The sequence below is a fragment of the Boleophthalmus pectinirostris genome, unplaced genomic scaffold (genome assembly GCF_026225935.1).
Source record: "Boleophthalmus pectinirostris isolate CB_2022bp ecotype Guang Dong unplaced genomic scaffold, ASM2622593v1 HiC_scaffold_11, whole genome shotgun sequence".
Lineage (NCBI taxonomy): Eukaryota > Metazoa > Chordata > Actinopteri > Gobiiformes > Gobiidae > Boleophthalmus > Boleophthalmus pectinirostris.
Window position 1 is genome coordinate 18,437,631 of NW_026570994.1, and position 27,913 is coordinate 18,465,543.

Consider the following 27,913-nt stretch of genomic DNA (forward strand, 5'->3'; position numbering starts at 1 on the left):
TAGACCATCAGGTGACAGGCAAAAGGACCGGAGGTAAACGCAGCCGTCACCCGATCGCACTTTGTGGACACCTGCTCCATGTGCTCTTTTAAGTCCGCGGGTACCCGACCTGGAGCTGGACTCTGACCCCGACCTGGAGCTGGACTCTGACCCGACCTGGTGCAGGACTCTGACCCCGACCTGGAGCAGGACTCTGACCCTGACCTGGACCTGACCGACCTGGAGCTGGACTCTGACCCCGACCTGGTGCTGGACTCTGACCCGACCAGGTGCAGGACTCTGACCCCGACCTGGAGCTGGACTCTGACCCCGACCTGGAGCTGGACTCTGACCCCGACCTGGAGCTGGACTCTGACCCGACCTGGTGCAGGACTGACCCTGAGCCCTGACTGACCTGGAGCAGGACTCTGACCCGACCTGGAGCTGGACTCTGACCCCGACCTGGTGCAGGACTCTGACCCCGACCTGGAGCTGGACTCTGACCCCGACCTGGAGCTGGACTCTGACCCGACCTGGTGCAGGACTCTGACCTTGACCTGGAGCAGGACTCTGACCCCGACCTGGAGCAGGACTCTGACCCCGACCTGGCGCAGGACTCTGACCCGAGTTACCACAGTGAGAGCTGGAGCGATGCAGCGGCACTTGTTCCAAAGCCAAATGTTACTTCTCACATTACACACACTACACACACTACACACACTACACACACACTCTACACACTACACACACTACACACTACACACACACACTACACACTACACACACACACTCTACACACTACACACACTACACACACTACACTACACACACTACACACACACTCTACACACTACACACACACTACACACACTACACACACTACACACACACTCTACACACTACACACACTATATCTACACAACACCCAATGTACATGTGCATCTGCAACAAGCGCATCATCGGAGAGAGTTTTCAGAGCCGTTGGAAATATTCTAACTCGGTGGAATGTGGGGTGGGGGGGTGTGATATCATCACATACCGCACTGTTGAGCCGCTCTACCGCACCGCAGGAGAAACTCCCTAACCGCAACAGCCCTGTGTCCGACACTCTTCCCTTCACTCTTCTCCAGCTGCTGCGCAATTATCATCGGAATTGTGTTTGCATAACGACAAACCGAGATGACAAATAAGCCAGTCGCAGCTGAAGTGTGTGTTTTCTTCCGGTCGACGTAAATACGTTCATGTCTCTGTCCAATCAGACCCCTTCCCCACCCGCAGACGCCGAGCGGAATTAAATAAAGCCGATTTAACGTGTTTTCCATGTAAACTTGAATTCAGAATTATGATTTCCACGTAAACTCGAATTCCGAACTATTTAATTCAGAGCAATTAATTCAGAATTTAAAAAAACATCATGTAAACCTGTGAAAAAAATAAATACAAAATGGATTTAAACAACACATTTTCAGGAGCCGGGAGTGTTTGTATCGTCACGGATAACCAAACTAAACCAAGTTACAGGTCAGATCTGCGGAGAGGCGACCCCGCTCACGGTCAGAATGTTTGTTTTTTTAGATATTTTTGCACGATAAAACCACCTGTAATTGAATAAATGTCAAGTAAAGCTGTTTAATGTCACACTTTGGGACATTCAGGCAGAGAAATGCAGGTGACGGACGGACTCTTAATCGAAAAGTTAGGCAGTGCAGCTTTAAAATAAAAATCTGATCAAAGTCTAGTAGAGATTCTGGTCACAGCCACAGGAAATATTGACGACATCATCTGCAAAGTTATGAGTGTGATTTCCACTTCATACGTACTTCTCACTTCTCTTTTATTTTGAAGGTCGATTAATGTATTTTTTTCCCTTCTCAAATTAGTACGACGGTATTTTTATGACGTGTAACCGTGACAACCGCGCGCAGGAAAGGTCACGGTTACCACAGCGACGTAACTTCCCTTTTTTTTTTTTTTTAAGAGGCGGACAATGAAACTCCTTTGTCCAGTGGAAAGAATGTGACCATAAACATACCGAAGACACAACATGCAGTCTTATCAGTTTACATGGAAGACACAGGGAGGCTAAAACAGGACCACAGCGGGACTGAACCAGGACTAGACCCGGACTGGGGCTAAAGCAGGGCTAAAGTATCTCAGGGTTATATCAGGGAAGAAACCAGGACTGAGGCAAGACTGAAACAGGGGCTAAATCAGGATTAAACCAGGGATTAACAAGGTCTAAACCAGGGCTAAAGCAGGACCAAACCAGGACCAAACCAGGACTAAACCAGGGCTAAACCAGGGCTAAACCAGGGACTAAACCAGGAATTAAACCAGGTCTAAACCAGGAACTAAACAAGGTCTAAATCAGGACTAAATCAGGACTAAACCAGGGCTAAACCAGGAACTAAACCAGGAATTAAACCAGGTCTAAACCAGGAACTAAACAAGGTCTAAACCAGGAACTAAACAAGGTCTAAACCAGGACTAAACCAGGGCTAAACCAGGACCTAAACCAGGAATTAAACCAGGTCTAAACCAGGAACTAAACAAGGTCTAAACCAGGGCTAAACCAGGAATTAAACCAGGGCTAAACCAGGAACTAAACCAGGACTAAACCAGGAACTAAACCAGGACTAAACCAGGTTTAAACCAGGAACTAAACAAGGTCTAAACCGGGGCTAAAGCAGGACTAAATCAGGACTAAACCAGGGCTAAACCAGGGTCCAAACCAGGGCTAATCCAGGTCTAAACAAGGAATTAAACCAGAACTAAATCAGAACTAAACCAGGTCTAAACCAGGAATTAAACCAGGACTAAACAAGGTCTAAACAAGGACTAAACCAGGCCTAAACCAGGCACTAAACCAAGACTGAACCAGAGACTAAACCAGGGCAAAAACAGAGCTAAACCAGGGCTAAGCCTGGGACTAAACCTGGTCTATACAAGGCTTAAACTGGGGACTAAATGAGAACTAGACTCAAACTGGAGTTGAAACAGGACTAAAACAGGACTTGAACCAGGGATTAAACCAGGGATGAAGCTGAACTAAACCAGGACTAAACCAGGAACTAAACTGAGACTAAACCAGATTTGAACCAGATCTAAACCTGGGACTAAAGCAGAACTGGACTCAGACTGGGAGTAAAGCAGGTCTAAAGTTTGTCAGGGTTATATCAGGGAGTAAACCAGGACTGAAACAAAACTGAACCTGGGACTAAACCAGGACTAAACCAGGACTAAACTAGGACTAAACCAGGACTAAACCAGGGAGCAAACAAGGACTAAATCAGAACTAAACCAGATCTAAACTAATCAGGACTAAAACCGGTAAATAGGTCATAAGATCAATATTTGGTCTAGACTTTAATGAGGCTTAAAGATGTATTGTGTAACTTTTGTAGGGGAGCGTTCGCCACCAGCTTGTCATCCTAAAAAAAAGTCACAGCTTTGCAGAGAATATTCCACAGTATGGCATTAAAATCTATCTGTCTGTCTCACTTTAATTTATGTTAAGTGTTTTTATTGCAAAAATACCTTAAAAAATTAAAAAAAACATGCCTTTTTACTGTGAGCAAGATCGCCGCTCCACAGATCTGAGCTGCAACACCTGCTGGTCTCCATGGAGATAGATGAGACAGAGAGGTTTAATGCTACACTGCGGAACATCCCGTGCAAATATAACCTCTTAATGAATGGAGACAATAACAAGGGCCGAAGAAAGACTAAACCAGGACTAAACCTGGACCAGGGGCTAGAATTGGACTGAACCAAGGACTAGACGCAGGACTAAAGCAGGACTGAGCAAGGGCTAAACCAGGACAAGACCAGGGACTAAAGCAGGACTAGACCAGGGACTAAAGCAGGACTGAGCAAGGGCTAAACCAGGACAAGACCAGGGACTAAAGCAGGACTAGGCCAGGGACTAAAGCAGGACTAGACCAGGGACTAAAGCAGGACTGAAGCAAGGGACTAGGAAGCAGGGACAGGAAGACCAGGGACTAAAGCAGGACTAGACCAGGGACTAAAGCAGGACTAGGACCAGGGACTAAAGCAGGACTGAGCAAGGGCTAAACCAGGACAAGACCAGGGACTAAAGCAGGACTAGACCAGGGACTAAAGCAGGACTAGGCCAGGGACTAAAGCAGGACTAGACCAGGGACTAAAGCAGGACTAGACCAGGGACTAAAGCAGGACTAGACCAGGGACTAAAGCAGGACTAGACCAGGGATTAAGGCAGGACTGAACAAGGGCTAAACCAGGACTAGACCAAAGACTAAAGCAGGACTAGACCAGGGACTAAAGCAGGACTAGACCAGGACTAGACCGCTACTAGACCTGTGACTAAAGCAGAACTGAACAAGGGCTGAACCAGGACTAAACCAGGGTCTAAAGCAGGACTAGATCAGCACTAGACCAATACTAGGCCTGGGACTAAAGCAGGACTAAACCAGAGACAAAAACAAGGGCCAAAGAAGGACTAAACCAGGACTAAACTCGGAACTATAAACCAGATTTGAATTATACATCTACTGGGTCTAAACGTGGACTAAACCAGGACTAAACCAGGTCCAGAAGCAGGTCCAAACCGTGTAACTGAGCCAGGACTAAACCAACATCTAATTAGGGTCTGGTTTCAGGACTAATCCCAGGTCTAAACCAGGACTTGACCCTCTTGAACTCTTGACCATGTGTCCAACGGAAACTATTCGACTGTCACATTCCACAGACACAACATATTTCACATTTTTACATTTTTAAACCTGGAAAAAATGTCCCAGAATGAGCTTTATGGAGAGTCTGAGCGGCGGTGCGTTCGTGTGCGCTCGGAAACCTGGGCTCTGTGGAAAGTATGTGGTTTGATAACAGCCTTTTATGAGGTATTAATAGCAGAGAGCTCCGAGCGGTGGAAAAACAAGCACCTGTGTGTGTGCAGCGGGAGCGAGACAGACCAGGACCAGGACTAGACCAGAGCTAGACCAGAACTAGACCAGACCAGGATTAGACCAGAGCTAGACCAGACCAGGACCAGACCAGGACTAGACCAGACCAGAGCTAGACCAGAGCTAGACCAGAGCTAGACCAGAGCTAGACCAGTGGCTAGACCAGGGGCTAAACCAGGACCAGGACTAAACCAGGACTAGATCAGGGGCTAGACCAGGACTAGACCATAGCTAGACCAGAGCAGGATCAGGACTAGACCAGGACTATAGACCAGGACTATAGACCAAGATTAAACCACGGCTATAGACCAGGCTGGACCAGGACCAGACCAGGGCTAGTCCAGGACCAACCCAGGGGCTAGAATTGGACTGAACCAGGACTAAATCTGGGACTAAAGAGGGACTGTACAAGGGCTAAACCAGGATTAGGCCAGGGACTAAACCAGGGACTAAATCAGGGACTAAACCAGGGACTAGACCATGGACTAGACTAGGGATTAGCATGAGACTAAAGCAGGACTAGTCCAGGACAAGAATGGGACCAGGCCAGGGGCTAGAATTGGACTGAACCAGGACTAAACATGGGCCTAAAGCAGGACTGAACAGGAGCTAAACCAGGGACTAGACCAAGGACTAAACCGGGGACTAAACCAGGGAATAGACCAGGGACTAGACCAGGGGGTAAAATGGGACTGAATCAGGACTAGACCTGGGACTAAAGCAGAACTAAACAAAGGTTAAACCAGGACTAAAACAGGGGTTAAACCAGGTCTATACAAGGGACTGTACGAGGATTATTCCAGGACTAAAAAAAGACCCAAACAGGACCAGACCAGGACTAGACACGTGGCTACACCAGGGGCTAAACCAGGTCTAACCTTTGACTGATTTAGGGCTAGACTAGGACTAAACCAGGACTAAACCAGAACTAAACCAAGACTAAACCAGGACTTCATCTATAATTGAATTCTTTGACATAGTTTGACTCGTTTTAATTGTCGTCCTGGTTCTTGTGCTTGTCAAATGTTCTTGTGAAACTAGATGTTTAATACAGTTTGGGGTTTCGCGGCTCATTACAAAGTGAACTCCATAATATAATCTGGTTTATTATAATTTATCTCTAACAATTCTTCTGAGTTTGATTTCTGTTTTTTTTTTTTTTATGTGAAAAGGGACCATTGCTTCATCAACAATCTAGATTTTAGTTTAAAGATTAAGACAAATTAATGAAAAAAAAAAATTAAATCAATTCTAACTTGCCATTTTTAAAGGTTCTATGTGAGACAAAATACAACGAAACTGCAGCAGTAATATTAAGGTGCTAAACAAGGTCTAAATCAGGGCTAAACCAGGACTAACACAGGGACTAAACCAGATCTAAATCTTGGACAAAATCAGAACTAGACTCAGACTGGGACTAAAGCAGGTTTAAAGTTTGTCAGGGTTAAATCAGGGGCTAAACCAAGACTGAACAAGGTCAAAGCCAGGGCTAAACCAGGGCAAAACAAGGTCTAAAACAGGGACTAAACCAGGTCTAAAACAGGAACTAAATCAGGTCTAAAACAGGTTCTAAACCAGGGCTAAAACAGGTTCTAAACCAGGGCTCAACCAGGTCTAAAACAGAGGCTAAAACAGGGACTAAATCAGGTCTAAAACAGGAACTAAACCAGGGCAAAACAAGGTCTAAAACAGGGACTAAACCAGGTCTAAAACAGGTTCTAAACCAGGGCTAAACCAGGGCTAAAACAGGTTCTAAACCAGGTCTAAAACAGGAACTAAATCAGGTCTAAAACAGGTTCTAAACCAGGGCTAAACCAGGGCAAAACAAGGTCTAAAACAGGGACTAAACCAGGTCTAAAACAGGAACTAAATCAGGTCTAAAACAGGTTCTAAACCAGGGCTAAACCAGGTCTAAAACAGAGGCTAAAACAGGGACTAAATCAGGTCTAAAACAGGAACTAAACCAGGGCAAAACAAGGTCTAAAAACAGGCTAAAACAGGGACTAAATCAGGTCTAAAACAGGTTCTAAACCAGGGCTAAACCAGGGCTAAAACAGAGGCTAAAACAGGGACTAAACCAGGTCTAAAACAGGAACTAAATCAGGTCTAAAACAGGTTCTAAACCAGGGCTAAACCAGGGCTAAAACAGAGGCTAAAACAGGGACTAAATCAGGTCTAAAACAGGAACTAAACCAGGGCAAAACAAGGTCTAAAACAGGGGACTAAAACAGGAACTAAATCAGGTCTAAAACAGGTTCTAAACCAGGCTAACCAGGGCTAAAACAGGTTCTAAACCAGGGCTAAACCAGGTCTAAAACAGAGGCTAAAACAGGGACTAAATCAGGTCTAAAACAGGAACTAAACCAGGGCAAAACAAGGTCTAAAACAGGGACTAAATCAGGTCTAAAATAGGGACTAAACCAGGGCAAAACCAAGATTAAATCAGGACTGAAAAAGGTCTAAATAAGGTCTAAACTAGGGACTAAATCACGTCTAAAACATAAACTAAAACATGGCCTAAACCAGGGCTAAACCAGGACTATACTAGGGACTAAATCAGGTCTAAAACATGGACTAGGCGAGGGCTAAACCAGGACTAAACCAGATGTGAGCGTTGCTGTTGGTTTGTGTGGAGCCGCCCGCAGTCTGGCTCGGACTCCATCTCGCTTTACCCCGTTTTCCCGACTCCTCTCACATCTCCTCCTCGGTCTCTCGGTCTCTCGGTCTCTCGGTCTCTCGGTCTCTCGGTCTCTCGGTCTCCCGGCTCTCGGCTCTCGGCCCGGTGGTCCTGTCGGCTCTGGTCCTGCTCTCCCTGTCAGACGTCTGATCTGCGGAGGGATAGAGTCAGGTGCTCGGCCGCTGCAGCACAACTTTAGACGTGAGAGTTCTGCTCGTGAATAAGTTTATAAAGGAAACAACATTTTAACACAAACACAGACCAGAAAATAGTGTCACATATGAGATCTTTAATGTTTATGTGATTCTTGTATTAGTTTATCAGTTCAGATTTCAGTTTTTTCGCTCCTGGGCTGCGTTTAAAATCTGCACCGTGATCTGTCAAAAAATCAAAATCACTAAATCTGTCGAGAAATCAAAGAAAATGTGATAATTTTCCAGATTCGTTCAGGTTTTCAGAGCCAGTTTCTGTGTCTTGCGAAACCTTTTTTTTTTTTTTTTTTTTTTTTTTGTTACTGTTGGAGCGAATTCAGATCTATCACACTACAGCAATGCACCAATCCTCTCTCTCTCTCTCCTTCTCTTTCGCTTTCTTCCTTGCTCTCGTCTCACCTCCTCTCTCTTCCTTCTCTCTTTCTCTGTTTCTCTCTGTCTCTTTCTCCCCCCCTCCTCTCTCTCCTTGTCACTCCTTTTTCTCCCTTCCTTCCTCTCTCTTTCTCTTTCTGTCATTCACTCACACTTTCTTGCTTGCTTCTTTTCCTTCCTCTCTCTCTCTCTCTTCCTCCTCCCTCCCTCCACTCTCTTTCTCTCTCCCTCCTCTTTTTCTCTCTTTCTCTCATTCACTCACCATCTTTCTCTCTTGCTCGCTTCTTTTCCTTCTTTTCCTATTTCTCTCTCTTCCTTCCTTCCCCACCCTTCTTCCCCTCATTCTTTTTCTCTCTCATCCACTCCTCCCTCTCTTTCTTGCTCACTTCTTTTCCTTCCTCTTTCTCTCCCTCCCCTCTCACCATGCTCGCTCTTCCTCCTTCCTTCCCCTCCCCTCTTCCTCTCCCTTCTTCCCCTCTCTCTCCTCCTTCTCCTCCTCTGCCACTCTCTTTCTCTCTCACTCTCCCATTCACCCACCCTCTCTCTCTTGCTTCCTTCTTTTCCTTCATCTCTCTCTCCTCTCCTCTCACTCCACTCTCTCTTGCTCTTCCTCCTTCCTTCCTACCCCTCCTTTCTTCTCCTCTCTTTCTCTCCCTTGCTCCCTCCACTGTCTTGCTCCCTCTCTTCACCTCCATCCTCACTCCACTCTATCTCTCTCTTCCTCCTTCCTTCATTCCTTTCCCGCCCTTCTTCCCCCGTCTCTCTCTCTGGCTTTCTCCCTCCTCCTCTCTCTATTTTCTTTCTCTCTCACTCTCATTCACCCTCCCTCTCTCTCTTGCTTGCTTCTTTTCCTCTCTCTCTCTCTCTTTTCACTCCATTCTATCTCTCACTCTTCCTCCTTCGTTTCTTTCTTCCTTTCTTCCTCCCTTTTTCCCCTCTCTCTTTCTCTCTCCCTCCCTCCTCTCCTGCCACTGTCTCGCTCTCTCCCTCCACCTCCCTCTCTCCCTCCTCCTCACTCCACTCCATCTCTTCCTCCTACCTTCCCGCACCTCCCTTCTTCTCCTCCCTCTCTCTCTCTGCTTCTCTCCTCCCCTCTGTCTCTTTCTCCCTCCATCCCTCCACTCTCTCTCTCTCTCTCTCTCTCTCATTCACTCCCTCCCCCTCTCTCTTGCTCGCTTCTTTTCCTTCCTTCCTCTCTCTCTCTCTCTCCACCCTTACTCCACTCTATCTCTCGCTTTTCCTTCCTTCCTTCCTTCTGCACCCCTCCTTCACCTCTCTGGTTCTCTCTCTCTCTCTCTCCCTCTGCTCTCTCTCTCTTTCTCTCATCCACTCACGTCCTCTCTCACTTGGTCTCTCTTTCTCTCTTCTTCGCCTCTCTCTTTCTCCCTTGCTTCTCCTCTTTGTCTTTCTCTCATTCACTCCTTCTCTCTCCCTCCTCTTTCTCCCTTGCTCTCTCATTTGCTTGCTTCTTTCTCTCTCTCTCTCCCTCCCCTCTCACTCCACTCTATCTCTCTCTCCTCCTCCTTCCTTCCTTCCTTCTTCTCCTCTCTCTTTCTCCTCCCCCCTCTCTCTCTTGCTCGCTTCTTTTCCTCTCTCTCTTCCTCCTTCCTTCCTTCCTTCCTTCCCCACCCTTCCTTCTCCCCTCTGCTTCTCTCTCTCCTCCTCCCTCCCTGCCTCCACTCTCTTTTTCTCTCTCTCATTCACACTTGCTCGCTTCTTTTCCTTCCTCTCTCTCCACCCTCACTCCACTCTATCTCTCGCTCTTCCTTCCTTCCTTCCCCACCCCTCCTTCTCCTCTCTGCTTCTCTCTCTCCTCCTTGCTCCCTCCCTCCACTCTCTTTCTCTCTCCCTCCCTCCACTGTCTTGCTCTCTCTCTTCCTCTTTCTCTCTATCTCTCCTCTTTCTCCCTTTCTCTCTTCTTCCCCTCTCTCTTTCTCCCTTGCTTCTCCTCTTTGTCTTTCTCTCATTCTCTCCCTCCTCTTTCTCCCTTGCTCTCTCATTTGCTTGCATCTTTTTCTCTTTCTCTCTCTCTCCCTCCCCTCTCACTCCACTCTCTCTTCCTTCCTTCCTTCCTTCCCCACCCTTCCTTCTCCCCTCTGCTTCTCTCTCTCCTCCTCCCTCCCTGCCTCCACTCTCTTTTTCTCTCTCTCATTCACACTTGCTCGCTTCTTTTCCTTCCTCTCTCTCCACCCTCACTCCACTCTATCTCTCGCTGTTCCTCCTTCCTTCCTTCCTTCCTTCTTTCCTTCCCCCCTCCCTTTCTGCGCCTTTCTCTCTCCTTCTCCCTCCTTCTCCTCCCTGTCTCTCTCTTTCTTTCCCTCCACACACACACACACACACACACACAATCTCTCTCTCTCTCTCTCTCCTCCTCTCCTCCTCCTCTCCTCCCTCCCTCTCTCTGATTGGTCGTCGCGGTATGAATGGGGGAACATCAGACAGGACACAGACAGGGGCAGGTCTCGTGCGTCACTCTTGGCTCTCGCTCGTTTAAAACCACACTGCGCCGCAAAGAACAACGACAGAGAGGAGGAGGAAGACGACAGACGACGAGAACAACGAGACCGAGAAGACGCCTTTTCTTGTCCTTTTTCCAGAATATTCCCTCCCCCGGATTCCTCACAACATCTCACGCCGCAAAAACCGAGACGACGTTTTTTTTGGGGCTCGAAAACGGACCGAGTCTCACCTCCAAAATCTAGGTCAGGAGGACAAAAAAAAAACTGCTGCTTTCTATGTAAAATTCATTCAGATTCTCGGCTTCTGCACGCCGCGTTTTGTACAAGGTTTGAAGCAGCTGCTGCAAAAAAAACGTGGACTACATCGGCGCACAGAAATCTGTTTTGTAACCTCGGACTTTGGGTTAGTAACATCCCATCCTGTGGCTTTATTTCTGCATAGCGTAGTATAATTTTTCATACAATTTTCTCTATGCAAATCAGAAAAAAACGAAGCTGATCAGCCACATTTTTCTTGCAATATTGGCGTTTTTGTGCAATAATTAAACAAAAAAAAACTGCCTTTATCGTCCTGGAAACCTTGAAATCCTTGAAACGTTTTTGAACCGCAGAAGACGTCTTAACATGCAAATTTTAATCGTTTAATCTATAGCAATTGCGTTTTTATCAAGCAAAAATTTCTGGAAAGTCTTGACGATAAACTACTTGAACTTACTTTTAAAAAAACGGACTAAGAACTTCAAGGAATGCACGATTTTTGAACCGGCGTTTTGACTTTCGAGCAGCGTTTTTTGGACCCATTTTCTCTTCATCCTGGGGAAGACTACGCTGTTCCACTCTCCCCGCCTCCCCCCCTCCTCGTCCGCATCTTCTTCTTCGCTTTCGACGTCGTTCAAGCCGAACCCGTCGTCCCACTGCCTGAGGTGGAGGAGGTTCAAGCTGCCCGCGCCGCTCGCCATGCACATCAAGAGCTCCAAGTGCAACCGATTCTGCCTGGTTGCCTCGGTAACCAACCAGGAAGTGTTCACCCGCCCGGACGCGCAGGTGAGTCGGGAGCGCAGGTGGAGTTTAGAAACGACAGACGGGTGATTTATGGTCCAAGAGATCGTTTTGAAGTCGTCGTTAAAGGTCCATTATTACACAAAATGGACTGTTTGAGTGACACTTTATGATTAGTCTGTCTGTACACGCTCTGGTCCACCTTGTGATGTCATGAAGAGGTTGTTTTCAAGTTCACAGCTCACAGCTTCACAGTTTTTAGAGATTTGCAATTCCAGAGCTGAAATTATCCAAATGATTCTAGTGAAGGTGTGTGGAGATTTAAAAAGTTGAAGCTTATTTTGGGATATTTTTTATGTAGATAAGTATGTTTATTTTAATTTTTAAATATAAAGATTGTAGAACAGCTGGATATATAATTTATTTTGGATACATTTATGGTTTTCTTTGGTTTATTTCATGTTCAAAGTTTATTTTTAATTCATTTTATGTTTTATACTTCGCGAAACTGCTCTAAGGTTCATATTTCTACCGTGTATTTTTTGTTCAATTTGTGAGTTTTGCGTAAATTATCACAAAGTGCGGGGTTTTTTTGAGAGAGAAAATAACACTGCGTAAATGCATCGCGTAACTAAAAAAATAATCATTTGAATAACCGTGATTTGATCATGAATCTTGACCAAAATAAGTGCGATAATGATTTTTTTTTTTTTCCATTATTGAGCAGCACCACAGTGGAGCACTTCCTGTATCACCACGTGACATCACAAGGTGGAACAGAGTGTTTGCTGTTTGAGAGAAGAGCTCAGGCTAGTAAATATGCAGGGTTTGTGTGTTAAACATGTGAATCAAACAAAAAAACACAACGCTGAGTCTGTTTGTGACGAGGAAACAACATTAGAACAAAAAATATCAGAAAATAACGAATTATGGGCTCTTTATAGACAATCTAATGAGAAAACTGCCCAAAAAAGCTGAAAAAAACACTGATATTAAAGCTAGAATATGTGACTTTTTTGATTGAGCGTCTCCCACCTGCTTCCTTTTTTTCCTTTGTCTTAAATGTTCCACAGTATGGCATTAAAAAAATACTATAGATATTTTAAGTGCTCAATAATGCTTCAAAAACGTGCATTCTTACTGCGAGAGTGCGGGGCTCGCCTCTCCAGAGATCTGACTCTAACTCGGCCCCGGTGTCCTCTCGTCTCTTGCTTGTTTCCATGGAGACAGATAGGTTTAATGCCACACTGTGAAACATTAGTGAACATCGTTTATAATAAGAAAACTGATGGAAACTTTATTATAATTTGTCGTTTTACAGTTGTAAAAGGGAATATTTCTGCACTTTTGTGGCTAATTTGACGGTTCGTTCAGGTTTTGTGCAATATTTGAACCTCAACCAAGACATTTAGGTACTTTTCTTTTTTTTTTTTTCTTTTTTATTTGATATTTTCTTTTATTATTATGAAGATATTGTTGCATTCTATATAAAGTGCATTGTATGTCTCAAATGCACAGTTAAGATCTTGGGTATTAGAAGCTTTGTTGTAACATTCAGACAAGTAAATACAATAAGATTAACAAAACAAAACACTAATACTGGTCAATTAGAGCATTAAAGGCTGTATACGCTTTTGTCAGTAAGTACGGATATGGAGAAATTAAGGCACGCTTCTGATAAATTTCAAGAAATTACAGAAATATTATAGTTGTGGTATGCTGTGGTTTACTCATTTTTCTTGCAGTATTGATATTTTTGTGCAATAATTTAAAAAAAAACTACCTTGGTCGTTCTGGAAATCTTGAAATCTGCAGAGAATTTGCATTGAACATTTTTGAACCGAAGAAGACGTCTTAACAGGCAAAGTTTTCTGGAAATCTTGAGGAAAACTACTTGAATTCAGCGTTAAAAAGGGACTAAAAACTTGAGAAATTTAGGCACATTTTTGGATAAATTATAAGAAATTACAACAATATTGTAGTTAGTATAGAACCGCCCTTTACTAACATTGTAAACGTTGTAAAGTTGCCTGTGCTGTTTCATAATAATAACTTTTTGGTGACATCTAGTGGTCAAAGTGGAAATTGCAATCACCTCATCAACAGTTAAAAGTTTAAAGGTACATTCCGTAACTTTTCTGGTGGAGGGTCTGTCAAATGCTTTTCTCCATGGAGATGTTATCGCTGTGTCTGGAATGTTCCACAGTATGGCTTTAAACCTTTCTATCTTTATGAAGACCAAATCAGATCAAGTTACAGGTCAGATCTGCGGAGAGGCGACCCCGCTCACAGTCAGAATGTCTATTTTTCTAGGTATTTTTGAGCTGTAAAACCACCTGTAATTGAATAAATGTAAAGTAGAGCTGTTTAAAGTCATACTGTGGAACATTCCAGGCAATGCAATAACATCTCCATAGAAAAAAGAAGGTGACGGACCCTTCAGAAAAGTTACACAATGCACCTTTAAGTTTGAATCAATAGTTTCTTTATAAACTCTTTTATAAGGGATGTTACTATATGGAGTTTTATATAGTTATTATTAAATGATACAGATATTAACATTTTAAAATCTATTGCAAAATATGTTAAGTTAGAGTTATAGTACTATACTATACCAGCTTTATTTATAAAGCACTTTACAGCTACAACTTTACAGCCAAAGTGTTGTACACAAACACAAGACAAGTCAGTCTAAGTCACAATACAACTACTAAAAAACAAAGAAAACAATAAGATACTGAAGTTATAATTAACAACAAGAAATGTACATCTCTGGATGGAAACTGGGTCTCAAACTCCCTCCCCTATAGGGCCGATACCGATACCCCTGTAGGACAAACTTTATTGATCCACAAGTGTTCACAAGGGTGTTCGTCCGTGATTGGGGTGGCAGCGCTTTATAGTTAGGGCAGTCACCTTGACAACAGTTGCCCCCCGCCGTGACCGAACTACGTGAATCTTCGCAAAACTATGGTCGTCGCCCCCCCATGACAACGTGGACAAGTTGTTTTTTCTGGACAAAAATATGAAAATTTTGTACAATTTGATCCTGGAACTGTTAGTGCTGCACTTTACTTTTTGAAAGATTTGTTTACAGTTTACAAGGAATTTATTTTTTATAATATTTCATACATTTGTTGCTAATTTGAGAATATTTTATTTAACTTATTAGTTTTACCAAGCAGCATTTTGCATTTCTTTTAATTCCCTGTTTGTATAATGTTAAACAAATTGTTGATTTAATAAACACGCAAATAAACAACACACAAATGATTTAGCATTTTGTTCCCAAACTGTACCGAAAATGAACCGAACTGTGACCTCAAAACCGAAGTACCACGAGTTTTGTGTACAGTTACACCCCTATATAATATAACAAAGTGCAAAAATATAAATGGTTTAATAAATTCTAAATAAGTAGCAAAAATATCAAGAAACTGGTGTCAGATACTATAGAAACAAGTAATACAGATATACCGCCCATTCGTATTTTTTATTACCTGTACAGTCCATATAATTTCATTGTTACTTGATGCTTTTGCCTTGTAGTTTTGTAGCAGCCTTTAAAACCCAAGTACCAGATTTTATTTTTTTTCCATGTATTTGAGCAAAATTCGCCTTGTCCCAGTACAAATATATAGTATAAGCAGCTCTGGAGGTCAAAATATTGTTCAGAAGTGCGCGTTTGCATGCTAGTTGTTGTTAATGTGACTGTTACGGCAAAATTTAAAGTCTAAAAGTTGTGAAAAGTGCTTATAAACTCATTTTGGTGAGTATTAGGACGCTCACAGAGGTAAGTGAGGAATAACTTTGGTCCACTGCAAACTTTTAAAATGGATTAAATCTGTTTTTTTGTGTGTTTTTTTTACGTTTTTAAGAAAGCAGAAATCAGGTACAGCTCGTTTACGTCTTGGCCCAGTAACTGCTGTTTTCGTGTCTGATTGGCCCTATTCTTTTGTGTCACGTAATTGCAGTTTGGTGTCCCTGTAATAACCGAGCCACGTAGTGATTGTTCTCATTGTTGTGTTCAGGGTTCGGTGATTTTGCCGCTCTAAATGTGAAAGTGAAATTATAGTTGAGTCAGTAATGGAGCACAGAAAGAAAAGAGGAGAAAGAGGAGAAAGAGTCACCGGGGCCAAGTCTGATGTTTGTTGTCCAGAAAAGAAAGAATTCAATGGTCAAAAATGGACCATAGTTTAAAGACGCACTGGTCCAGCTTTTACCGATACTGATACTGATACTGATACTACTACTACTGACTACTACTACTACTGGCTTACTACTACTGCTGACTACTACTGCTACTACTACTGCTACTACTACTACTGACTACTACTACTACTACTACTGCTACTATTACTACTACTACTACTACTACTACTGCTGCTACTACTACTGCTGCTACTGACTACTACTGCTACTACTACTGCTACTATTACTAGTACTATTACTACTACTGCTACTATTACTAGTACTATTACTACTACTGCTACTATTACTAGTACTATTACTATTACTGCTACTATTACTAGTACTATTACTACTACTGCTATTACTACTACTATTACTACTACTACTACTACTACTGCTACTGCTACTACTACTACTACGACTGTACTATTATTATTACTATTACTACTACTGCTACTATTACCAATACTACTACTACTACTACCATTACTCCTGCTACTACTTTGTCTACAACTATGATAAAGTACTTTTCATTTCATTTTTTTTATTTATGCAAGATGAACACAAAATAATTCAGTTCATGCTACTACAGCTGCTACTACTATTACTACTACTGCTACTACTACTGTTACTACTACTACTACTACTACTACTACTGCTACTATTGCTACTACTATTACTATTACTACTACTGCTACTGCTGCTACTACTACTATTACTACTGCTGCTACTACTATGATGAAGTACATTTCATTTTTTAATTTGTTTCATTCATGAAACATGAACATAAAATAATTCAGTTCATGCGTCAGTGTGAATGAAAAGGAGCAGAGAGAAGTTTTTAGACTTGTAATATCAGCCCCATTTTCACACAAAGTAAAACATTTGTAACACTTCAACAGTTCCAACTATATTTATAAACGATTTATTTACACAATATTAAATACTCTACTGAACTAAAAATCACGAGGCGGAACAAAGCGTTTTTAAGCTTTGGAGATGCAGACAGACTATAATAATAATAATAATAATAATAAAAGTGTGAAAACGTGTGAATGAAACAAAACTCAACTCTATGAATATTTTTTAGGAGGTAACTACTGCTACTGCAACTGCTACTGCTACTGCTACTACTACTGCTACTGCAACTGCTACTGCTACTGCTACTACTACGACTGTGACTACTGCTGCTATTACTATTACTATTACTGCTACTACTACTACAACTACTTCGACTGTACTATTACTATTGCTACTACGACTACAACGACTACTACTACTACAATTACTATGACTGTACTATTACTACTACTACTACTACTGCGACTACTATGACTGCTACTACTACTACTACTACTATTACTATTAGTACTACTACTGCTACTGCCACTACTGCTACCGCTACTACTACTACTACGACTGTACTGTACTATTACTATTACTACTACTATTACTACTGCTACTGCTACTGCTACTACTACTACTACTACTACTACGCTACGAATACTACTGCTGCTAATAGGACTGTACTATTATTACTATTACTACTATTCCCACTACAACTACTTCGACTGTACTATTATTATTACTACTACTATTACTACTACTACTACTACCACCGCTACGACTACTACTACTACTGCTAAGATTGCTACTACTACTACTACTACTACTACTAATAGGACTGTACTATTACTACTACTACTACTACTGCTACTACGACTGTACTATTACTATTACTACTACTACTACTACTACTACTACTAGACAGACTAATAATAAAAGTGTGAAAACGTGTGAATGAAACAAAACTCAGCTCTGTGAATATTTTTGAGGAGGTAACAGGATTATAACAGGATTTAAAGCTCACAGGAGTCTGTTCGGCGTAATATAGGAAATTTTTAAAATATACTTTTATAGAATTCATGTCACCGTCTCCTCCCTCCTCCTTATGCAGTTAGCTTCATAAAGAAACTAGGCGTACGAATGGAGGTCGTGCTGCGTGATGTCAGTGCCGGGACAGATATAGCGTGCTTTAATTCAGGCTATTTATACCCAGTTTTCCTCCTCTGCCTCCTCCGCCTCTCCGCCATCAGTATTTTTAGACAAAGGCCAGATTAAATGAACAAGAGAAGAGGAAATTGCGATTTTGTATGCAGGGTACAACACTGATCTATGCGCGAGTGGAAATTTATGAGCTAGAAATTGGATAAATGATGCAGAAGGGTTTAAATCAGGTTTTGGGCTCCTCATTAGGTCATAGTTAGAACATTTATTACTCTTAAAGGTTAACGTTTTACCATTTACTAGTCCGCTGCCTGCTTGTCTCCGTGGAATTTTCTGGTATTGCTTTGTCTGGAATGTTCCACAGTATGACATTAAGCTAAACTCTTGTATTTATTTAATTTCTTGTGGTTTTATTAGTTCAAAATACATTGAAAAACATGCATTCTTACTGTGAGTGGGCTCGCGTTTCCACAGAACTGACTCGTAACTCGGCTTGTCTCCGTGGAGATTTCGTTGCTTTGCCCGGAATGTTCCACAGTGTGACATTAAAAACAGCTCTGCCCTTACTTTTATTCAATTACAGTTTATTGTTGCTTAAAAATACCAAGAAAAACAGGCGTTCTGACTGTGAGCGGGGTCGCCTCTCCACAGATCTGACCTGTATCTTGGTCTGGTTTGGTCTCCATGAAGATAGAAAGGTTTAATGCCACACTGTGAAATATTTCAGACAAAACAATAATATTTCCATGGATAAAAGCATTTGGCGGAAGTTACACAATGCACCTTTAACATTATAGTAATTCACAGTCTTTTGTTTGATGACTTTTTAGTAAATTTTTTTTTTTAATTACTTAAATATCCTCATTTGTTTATTCGAAATAATATTTTGGTGCCAGTCTTTCAGCGCCCTGTGGTCTGAGGCGACAGAGAACAGGGCTGCTCTGTTCTAGACCTAGTGTTGTAGTCAAGACCACACAATTCGAGACCACAGGGTCCCGAGACCAGGACAAGACCAAGACCTCTGAGGGTTAAGACCGAGACAAGACCGAGACTTTTAAAGGCTGAGACCGAGACAAGACCGAGACTTTTAAAGGCTGAGACCGAGACAAGACCGAGACTTTTAAAGGCCGAGACCGAGACAAGAGCAAGACTTTTAACGGCCGAGACTGAGACAAGACCAAGACTTTTAAAGGCCAAGACAAGAGCAAGACTTTTAAAGGCAGAGACTGAGACAAGACCAAGACTTTTAAAGACCGAGACTGAGACAAGACCGAGACCATGGCCCATCGGGACAAAACTGAGACCATCTTTGTAATTTTTGACAATTATTTGTATTTTACACTTATTCTGGCACATTTATATCAATGTATTTATAAATCTATCTCCATTTTATCGCTCGTGGAGTGTCAGACCTCAAGACCGAGTCCAAGGACCTTCATTGCCGCTGTAATCGATACAATTTGATATTTTTTAAGTATCTGATTACTTTTATTTCTATTCTAAGTATTTCTGTTTTTGTCCTTGTGTCTTTCAGGCGAGCTTCGAGTCTTTGTTCCGATCGTTCGACCCGGAGGTGCAGTTCCAGTATTTTAAATCCTTTCGCAGAGTCCGGATCAGTTTCAGCGACGCTCTGGCTGCAGCGGAGGCCAGACTCCGGCTTCACAAGAGCGACTTCAACGGCAAAGAGATGAGGCTCTACTTCGCACAGGTAAAAAAAAAAAAAAAAAAGTAGACTGTCGACTTATCAAACGATTATAGGCAGATAGAAGAAGAGCATTTATGATTCATTTATCAACTTGTTTTATTATTGAAACAGAAGCAGAGAGACAGAACTATCAAACTATTCCACAAAACTATTAAAATAACCAATTACTATGAGTTGTTTGAGACCTCTCTACTTTTCTGATGGAAGGTCCGCTACCAACTTGTCTTGATTTGAATATTCCAAAGTATGGCAAGCTATTTTTGTCTCCATGGAGATAGCTGCGGGTCAGATCTGTGGAAAGGGGAACTTGCTCACAGTAAGAACACATGATTTTCAAAGTTATTTTTGAGCAATAAAACACAGGTAATTGAATAAATGCAAGATAAATGCAACATCTCAGTCGGAACAAGTAGATGAACGACACCACCACTAGAAAAGTTACATAGTGCAGCTTTTAAAGTCACCTGTAAGAATCTGTGTGTCATTCGTTCATTCGTTTTTCAATATAAAACCAAAAATAAGAAAATGAAAACAACAACAGTTTTCTTTCAGTCTTTCTTTTTCATTATTTGTTCCCAAAACCAAAAGGAAAAAACAGATAACAATTTGTTTTTTCAGTTTTCAATTTTGTGTTTAAATGAAAAAACGGATAACGGCCTGAACCAGGACTAAACCGTTTTCAATCCTGCTCTGGTCCCAGTCTCAGTCCTGGTCTGGTCCCGGTCTCAGTCCCGGTCTCTGTCCCGGTCTGGTTCTGGTCTCAATCACGGTCTGGTCCTGGTCTGCTTCCCGGCTTCAGTCTTGGTCTGGTCCAGTCCTCAGTCCTGGTCTGGTCTCGGTCTGGTCCCGATCTCAGTCCCAGTCTGGTCCTAGTCTGGTTCCGGCTTCAGTCCTGGTCTGGTCCAGTCCTCAGTCCCGGGCTGGTCCCGGTCTCAATCAAGATCTGGTCCCGGTCTGGTCATGGTCTCAGGTCTTAGTCCTGGTCTCAGTCCTGGTCTCAGTCCTGGTCTCAGTCCTGGTCTCAGTCCTGGTCTCAGTTCTGGTCTGATCCCGGTCTCAGTCCCGGTCTTGGTCCCAGACTCAGTCCTTGTCTGGTCCTGGTCTAAATCCTGGTCTCAGTCCCGGTCTGGTCCTGGACCTGTTTAGTCCTGGTTCAGTCCTGGTTCAGTCCCACATCACAGTTTAAGTCACGTTATCCGTTTTTTCGATTTTTCATTTAAACACAAAATTGAAAACTGAAAAAAAAAAAAACGAATCATTATCTGTTTTTCACTTTGGTTTGGGAGACAAATAATGAAGAAAATTGTTGTTTTTTCGTTTTCTTATTTATGGCTTTATTTTGAAAAACTAATGAACGAATGATACACGGATTCGTAAGTGAGTGAAGTGTTTGTTATTTGTAGTTTAAACATCGTCTCTCTCGTCTTTCTTCAGTCGGTCCACATTGGGAGTCCGCGTCTGGAGCCTCCTAAACCAGATAAGCAGTTCCTGATCTCGCCCCCGGCCTCTCCTCCTGTGGGCTGGGAACAGTCTCACGACGCTACACCCGTCATCAACTACGACCTGCTCTGCGCCATCTCCAAACTCGGGCCAGGTAAAAACAAAAGAAGAAGGAAGAAGGAAAAGAATTAAAACAGCAAATTACAAAGACCAGCTGACAGTGAAAATGATCAAACTTGTAGTATAAAAACTTATTGTGGTCAAAAAAGTCCGAGGCTCTCTGTTGGAATTAATGATTACACCCTGAAGCTCTAATTTCCTCCGTGTTTTTATAGCAAATTAAAAGGTCCCAGTGTTTTTTGGTAGAACATTGTCCGTGCAAAATAACAACATAACACGTTAAGACTCAGCAAATGAGATAAATACTTCAGTGGAGGACTCTTCTGTGTTTAGAGAAAGATATGCTGCTAGTTTTGAAGGGTAATAAAGCTTAAAAACATTTGGGTAGTCTTAAATTTAATCAATTTTAAAAGAAATACCATATTTTTCGGACTATAAAGTGCACTGGATTACAAGGCGCAATATCAGTAATGTTGAATTGTCTCGTCTATTTTCGTACATAAGGCGCACTGGATTATAAAGCGCATTAAGAGAAACAAACGGACGACACTTGAGACTGATCCTTAGCCCAGGCGTCCACGATCCATCGGCAGTTCGTGGCGTAATTCGCCCAGTGTTGCCTTACAGTTCTGGTGAATGTGTATTATGAATGTGAAGTTTGTTTGTTTTGGGGTTTTTTTGCGCACATTTGTTTACATTTTACAGAAACAAAACTTAAAGCCACATGACTAATTTGCTTAAACTATAAGCGCTGAAAAAAAAACTGCTTGCTCCTTGTGCGCTGAAGCGGTTCATCTTCTGTCGGACTTACTCTGTGAGGCTCCTGACTACGATAGCCATAATCCTCCGACAATCCATCAAGTGGTGTGGCTTCATAGCTTACCAAAGTCGTACTAAAACATTTTGACAGATTTTTGAGCGCCGTGTACCACATAAAATTGGTTCGAGCACAAGTAAGCACACCCAGAATTAATACATAAGGCGCACTTGTTGATTTTTGAGAAAATTTTATGATTTTAAGTGCGCCTTATAGTCCGAAAAATACGGTAACAGTACTCTTTCTTGAGTAAAAGTTGTGCTTCCTCTTCCCACTGTGAATAAGTCTTTAATAACAAAAAAAGCTTTATGTTGATAATATGAAATTATTTGAAATGTGTATTTCTTGCTCCACTCCTTTTTGATTTTGTGTTTCTCATTTTTGTGTCTATCCTTTGAAAATAGCAGATTTTGTGCATTAATTGAATGTTTTGTTAACTTCAAATGATAAATCAGATGTTACGCCTAGACAGTTACTCTTACTTGAGTAGTACTTTTTCCTAAATATTATTTTACTGCTACTTGAGTAATTTCTTGGACCACTACTTTATATTTTTACTTGAGTATTATTTTGAAGTAATGTTACTCTCACTTGAATTTTTTGGCTGCTCTAACCGCCTCTGTTATTTCTGTAGTTTAATATGTCTTCTCCTCCATTTTGTTTTCCAGGTGAGAAGTACGAGCTGCACACGGCCACGCCCACCACCCCAAGCGTCGTCGTGCACGTGTGTGATGACGACAGCTCCGCCCCCGACGACTCCGACCACGACGACAGGCCACGCCTACCCTCACGCCCCAAAATCGTCCAGACGCGACGCCCCGATTTCACCAACCAGTGACCGAAAAAAGTCTGTCGTCATCAAAAACCCAAAACGATGGAGATTTTGTCAGCTTCATCCTGATTGGTGGAGAATTGTAAAGCTTGGATTTGATTGGTCGAGAGCGGCGCATGCTCCGAGGGCGTACGGGAAAGTGGCGTAGGGGGGGACTTTATTTAAAACGGCCGCCCAAAAACAGGTGAAGATTAAGCGCGTCACGAAAGTTTGATAGTTTGACGAAAGAAAGAAAAAATACGTAGTGTCCAGTTCTGCTTTTAATGGACATTTCAAAAACACGATTTGTCATAAAAAGTTAATTTGCAGTTTTGGAAAAAAAAAGAGAGATTTGCGTTTCATTGTGTTAAAGTCGGAATTTTTAAAGTTATCGAGCGGAATAGGTAAAAACAATAGTGGAGTATCAGGAAATAGGTCATGCTTTTCCAACTTTTGCTCCTCTTTTGTTTAAATAGTTTGTTTTTTGCTTTTATTTATGATTTTCTTTTTAATAATACTTAATGTACATTGCCATTGAATTGTCGATTTACAGTTTATTTCATTGAGTGCTGTTCCTCGTACTGTTTAAAATATTAATTTAAACGCATAACTCACTCCATTTTTACTTATAAATCTGAGTTTTGTAACTGGTATTTTTGTTTTTAGTGAACTTGATACTCAACTTTGGAAAATAATAAAAAAAAATGAATAAATAATTACTAACAAAGCGTTTTCTTGATTTAAAAAAACTAATGTTCCACTCTATTTGTGATAATTGTAGCTGGAATTTTATCTAAAAGTTAAATTACGTAATACAGTGCAATGATATGACACCATTCAGCTGAGTTCAGTTTCATAATTTTTTTTGTTTTCTTTGTTTTTGTTCACATACAATTGTTACGACAGTGTATTTAGAGCCCTCAGTTGTTTTACTTCAGACTAGAAAATTGCACAAATATTGCACATTTCATTGTTACAGCCATTCTGTCTATGTCTAACTGTAATTCACAACTTTTAAAATCACAACAATGAAAAAGTAGTGGTTTAAAAAGAAAAATACTGTACAGAAAATACGCCATTTGCGAAATGTATTGGACAAAAACTGTTAACCCATATGTCTAGAGTGCAATGAAAGTTACTGTACGTTTTAAGAGATTTTAAAGATGGCAAATGTGTCAATAAATGTTTTTTCATTAAATCACATGTAAAATTATGACTTATCTTGTTGTGACCGCCAATGCTGTATTTCCAAGGACTGTTTGATATTTGGTTACATAAAAATGCATTTAATAGGTTTATTTCATGCTTTTTATAATGGCAGTAGTTGTTTTTTGAATGTAGACAAATGATACTGTGGATTATTATGCTAAAAATAATACAAACGTTGGTTGTTGGTTGAGATAAAATACTTGAAGTGTTGTTTCACAAAATGGCTATTACAAAATGTACTGGGAATGGTTTAAAATGCTCACTCAAAAATATTAAAATGTATTCATAGATTTTTGGTTCTCTCGTCTCTTATTTATTTGTCCTTAAAGTATAAATTGTGATCTTTCAAACTGGAACAAATCACTAAACTTTCTATCGTTAAAATATACGAACTAATACTGAATCTGAAATTACTTTTTCTAGTTTTGAATGGTAAACAACTTCATTATTTTAGTTTTCAGACACTTTTACTCCTATTTGAGTATTATATTTTACAGTAATAGTTTTGGTTATATTATTTAGTTTTTTTAAATGTCTATCTATTCTTTTAAAATATCAAATTTTGTGATTTATTTAATGTTTTGTCGGTCAATTTACGTAAACTTCAAATTATGTATAAGATTACGTCTTAACGTTTGCGTCTAAGTGCGTACATCTTTTCGATATACTTATAAACTTTTACTTGTTTATTTTATTTTATTTTTTTACATATATTTTACTTTTACTTCTAGTTTCCTGTACAGAATGAATAATCTAAGAAATACAAATAATATATATGTTTAAAAAAAATAATAATATGAAGGAAGGAAAAGAAAACGGGACGGCTTCTAATACGTCATGGAAATTCTACATTCTGATTGGCTGCTGTCTTCTAAGTCCCGCCCACATCGTGCTAACCATATAAAGCTCTGCTCCCGTAGCCGCTATCAGAAATCTTCCACAAAACCTGCGAAAATGATCAACTGGAAGGTAAGATTAACATATTTATACATTTGTTACGTCTTAATTCGTGTATTTAAATTGTAGTTTGTTCTTGAGAACTTTACTGAAGCGCCGTGAAACTTGTTTTTAAAGCTTGTTAGCATCGGAGTGGCTAGTTAGCTCATGTTATGGTGCGGTGACTTGAGAAATGAAATAACTTATATAGAAAATTATTGCTAAGGATTAATTTTGGGTCATACTTTTTTGATAAAATACATATAAACTTTGACTATATACAATTTCAATAGGAAAAATAGTTGACAATTCTATTTTTTAATTGAATGTGTATTAGGTAATAGTAGTAGTATCTAGTATTATGCATAATTCAATTAAATTCAAGTTTATTTCTTTAGAACATTTAAAATAACTTCATTTGACCAAAGTACTTCACATAAAAGTCAATAAAAATACAAGAAACAGTTCCAAATACTGTCCAAATAATTTCCCTTGTGCATCAATAAAGTTTGTCTAAACCTAAGACAACGTGAAAACACATAAAAATAAATAAATACGTAAAAATAAAGCACATTTTGGCGTTATTTTTCTTCTGCTATTTAAAATCTTTATGCTGATTTACTGATACTTACTGATGAATCAAAACAACAAACAAAAGGACTAAACCAGATCATAACCAGGACTAAAACATGATGATGAACCAGGATTAAAAACTGGTTTAAATCCGTGTCTCTATTTACTACAATAAAAGAAAATAGGGTCTAATTCTAATCCTAAAAAAAGAGTCCTAATCTCGGAATAAAATGTATAAAAACAAATATAAAACATGTCTAATCCAGGACTAGACCAGATCGAGTGATAATAAGACGTAACCCGGTGGTCTCTGGTAGTTTCTAGAAAGTACTGGAGTGGACGCTGCAGCTGTCTGTCCTGTCGCCTCGAGATGAGACTAAATTAGAACACCCAAAAAAAAAAAAAAAAACACACACACACACACAGCTGAAGTAACTTTGTCACTGGAGCGAGAGAGGGAGAAGAAGAAGAGGGGGATGGAGACAGAAATGGAGAGATAGACTCCAACTCTCTCTCTCCATCTCTGTCTGTTATTAAATTATTCCTTGTTATTATATCTTGTTTTGCTGTAGTAGTAGGTACGATATTTTCACAATATACATCTCACGGGACGGTATTTATTGCCATATTTTGTGGAGGTTTACAAACAAAACTGTGAATATGCGACTTTTTCCTCTTAAAGTGCCTTGACAAGACTTAAAAGTGCTTAGAACTTTTATTTCTTCTTGTAGTCTGCACTGAAATGGAGCAAAGGATCATGGTCTATGTAGTTCCCGCTGTCTTTTTTAGCTGCTTACTCTTAATTTAAGCAAAGAGACTTGTAATTCAATATATTGTGATAGTCCACGATATTATTGTGAGAACTTTGACGATACGATATCACAATATTTTGATTATTGTTATGTAGATCGTAAATTGATAGTTTCATATTTATTTCGCATTGTGATGTCAAATCTGCGGTATACGGACAATAGGTCTGTCACGATAAATATGTTGACTTATTGTTCAGTTTTCAGATCAGTATTTATTGCGGGGAACGTTTTGTTATTTTTTTCTGTTGTATGAAAAGGGTTCAATAAATAACTTTTGTGACTTGTTAAAACAGGTGAAGCTAAAGCGCGTCACGAAAGTTTGATCGTTTGACGAAAGAAAGAAAAAATAAATACGTAGTGTCCAGTTCTGCTTTTAATGAGCATTTCAAAAACACGATTTGTCATAAAAAGTTAATTTGCAGTTTTGGAAAAAAGAGAAATTTGCGTTTCTTTGTGTTAAAGTCGGAATTTTTAAAGTTATCAAGAGGTACAGGCAAAAACAATAGGAAATAGGTCATGCTTTTCCAACTTTTGCTCCTTTTTTGTTAAAATAGTTTGATTTTTGCTTTTATTCATGATTTTCTTTTTAATAATACTTAATGTACATTGCCATTGAAATGTCGATTTACAGTTTATTTCATTTAGTACTGTTCCTCGTACTGTTTAACGTGTAATTAAAATGAATCTCTAATCCTCTTAATGCTGTTTTTAAATTTTACTGTACCATTTTAGTCCACTAGAGGTCGTAAGATTGAAGCAAAATATTATTTGTGGTGCCATTTGAAGTGTTATTAAACCTTTTCTTCACTCCGTCTCTTCTCAGGCCTTGGACAACGTGCCCGTGCTGTTGTACATTTTGGCGCTGAAGACTTTACTCTTGTGTTTGGCCTTCGCCGGAGTCAAAATCTACCAAAGCAAAAAGGCCGAAGAGGCTCTGAAGAGACAGCAGCAGGAGAGACGCAGGCTCGCCCAGAGGACACAGGAGCTTATAGACGACCTGAAGGAAGACTAGTGTGAGTACTGTTACTTTTACTACTACTACTACTACTACTAGAACTCATAGGCCACAAAAAGGATGGCTGGTTTGAATAATACTACGATTACTACTACTGAAAGTCAGATAACAAGAAGGATGTACTACTGCTACTACTGCTACTTCTACTCTATTCCTCCAACCAGTACACACAAATATTGTTGTCGTGTCCCTGGGCAAGACACTTCACCACCAGTACTTTGTGAGAGTTTTTTTAGTGTGAAAAACATTTAGTAATATTCACTTGTCTCATTGTAGGAACCATGAACATTATCGGAGGGACTGGGGAGTTCTGGTGCCAGTTTCGAACCTGGGATTTTTTAACATAATGGACACTTTGCTGCTTTGAAGAAGTACGGACTTAAACCACTGAACACAAACCACATGTATTTATAAAGAAGAGTGACGTTTTCTGTAAATGTTGTACCACATTTTCTGTCTTTTGTAAACTATTTAATGTAATAAAATCATGTCTACATTTCACTTTGACTTTTACGTAATTACCAAACTCATCGAATTGCATTAAAGGTGCACTGTGTAACTTTTCTGGTGCTTCTCTCCATGGTGATACTGCCTGGAATGTTGGGAAAGTTACATGTCAGGTCTGTGAAGAAACGA

The 27,913-nt window shown here is 40.6% G+C and overlaps 2 protein-coding genes across 3 annotated transcripts in view; both read left to right on the forward strand.

Annotated features, from left to right (window-relative positions):
• The window catches only part of LOC110156601 (calcipressin-1-like), a 39,193-nt gene extending 14,962 nt beyond the window's left edge, over positions 1-24,231 (forward strand). Inside the window, exons 1-4 of one of the 2 annotated variants that reach the window (XM_055164462.1) lie at positions 10,667-11,686; positions 19,374-19,547; positions 20,979-21,138; positions 22,590-24,231. In XM_055164462.1, the coding sequence (XP_055020437.1) occupies positions 11,600-11,686; positions 19,374-19,547; positions 20,979-21,138; positions 22,590-22,759 (591 nt within the window). In that variant the 5' untranslated portion in view covers positions 10,667-11,599 and the 3' untranslated portion in view covers positions 22,760-24,231. Of the gene's footprint in view, positions 1-10,666; positions 11,687-19,373; positions 19,548-20,978; positions 21,139-22,589 lie in introns of those variants that run through there. The other variant, XM_055164458.1, reaches the window with a different exon arrangement.
• Positions 24,232-24,808: 577 nt separating this feature from the next.
• LOC129412065 (small integral membrane protein 11-like) lies at positions 24,809-27,778 on the forward strand. Its single transcript, XM_055164931.1, has 3 exons — positions 24,809-24,910; positions 27,086-27,275; positions 27,554-27,778. Exons 1-2 carry the CDS (start codon positions 24,896-24,898, stop codon positions 27,272-27,274), a joined length of 204 nt encoding a protein of 67 aa, XP_055020906.1. The 5' UTR covers positions 24,809-24,895; the 3' UTR covers position 27,275; positions 27,554-27,778.
• The last annotated feature ends 135 nt before the right edge of the window (positions 27,779-27,913 follow it).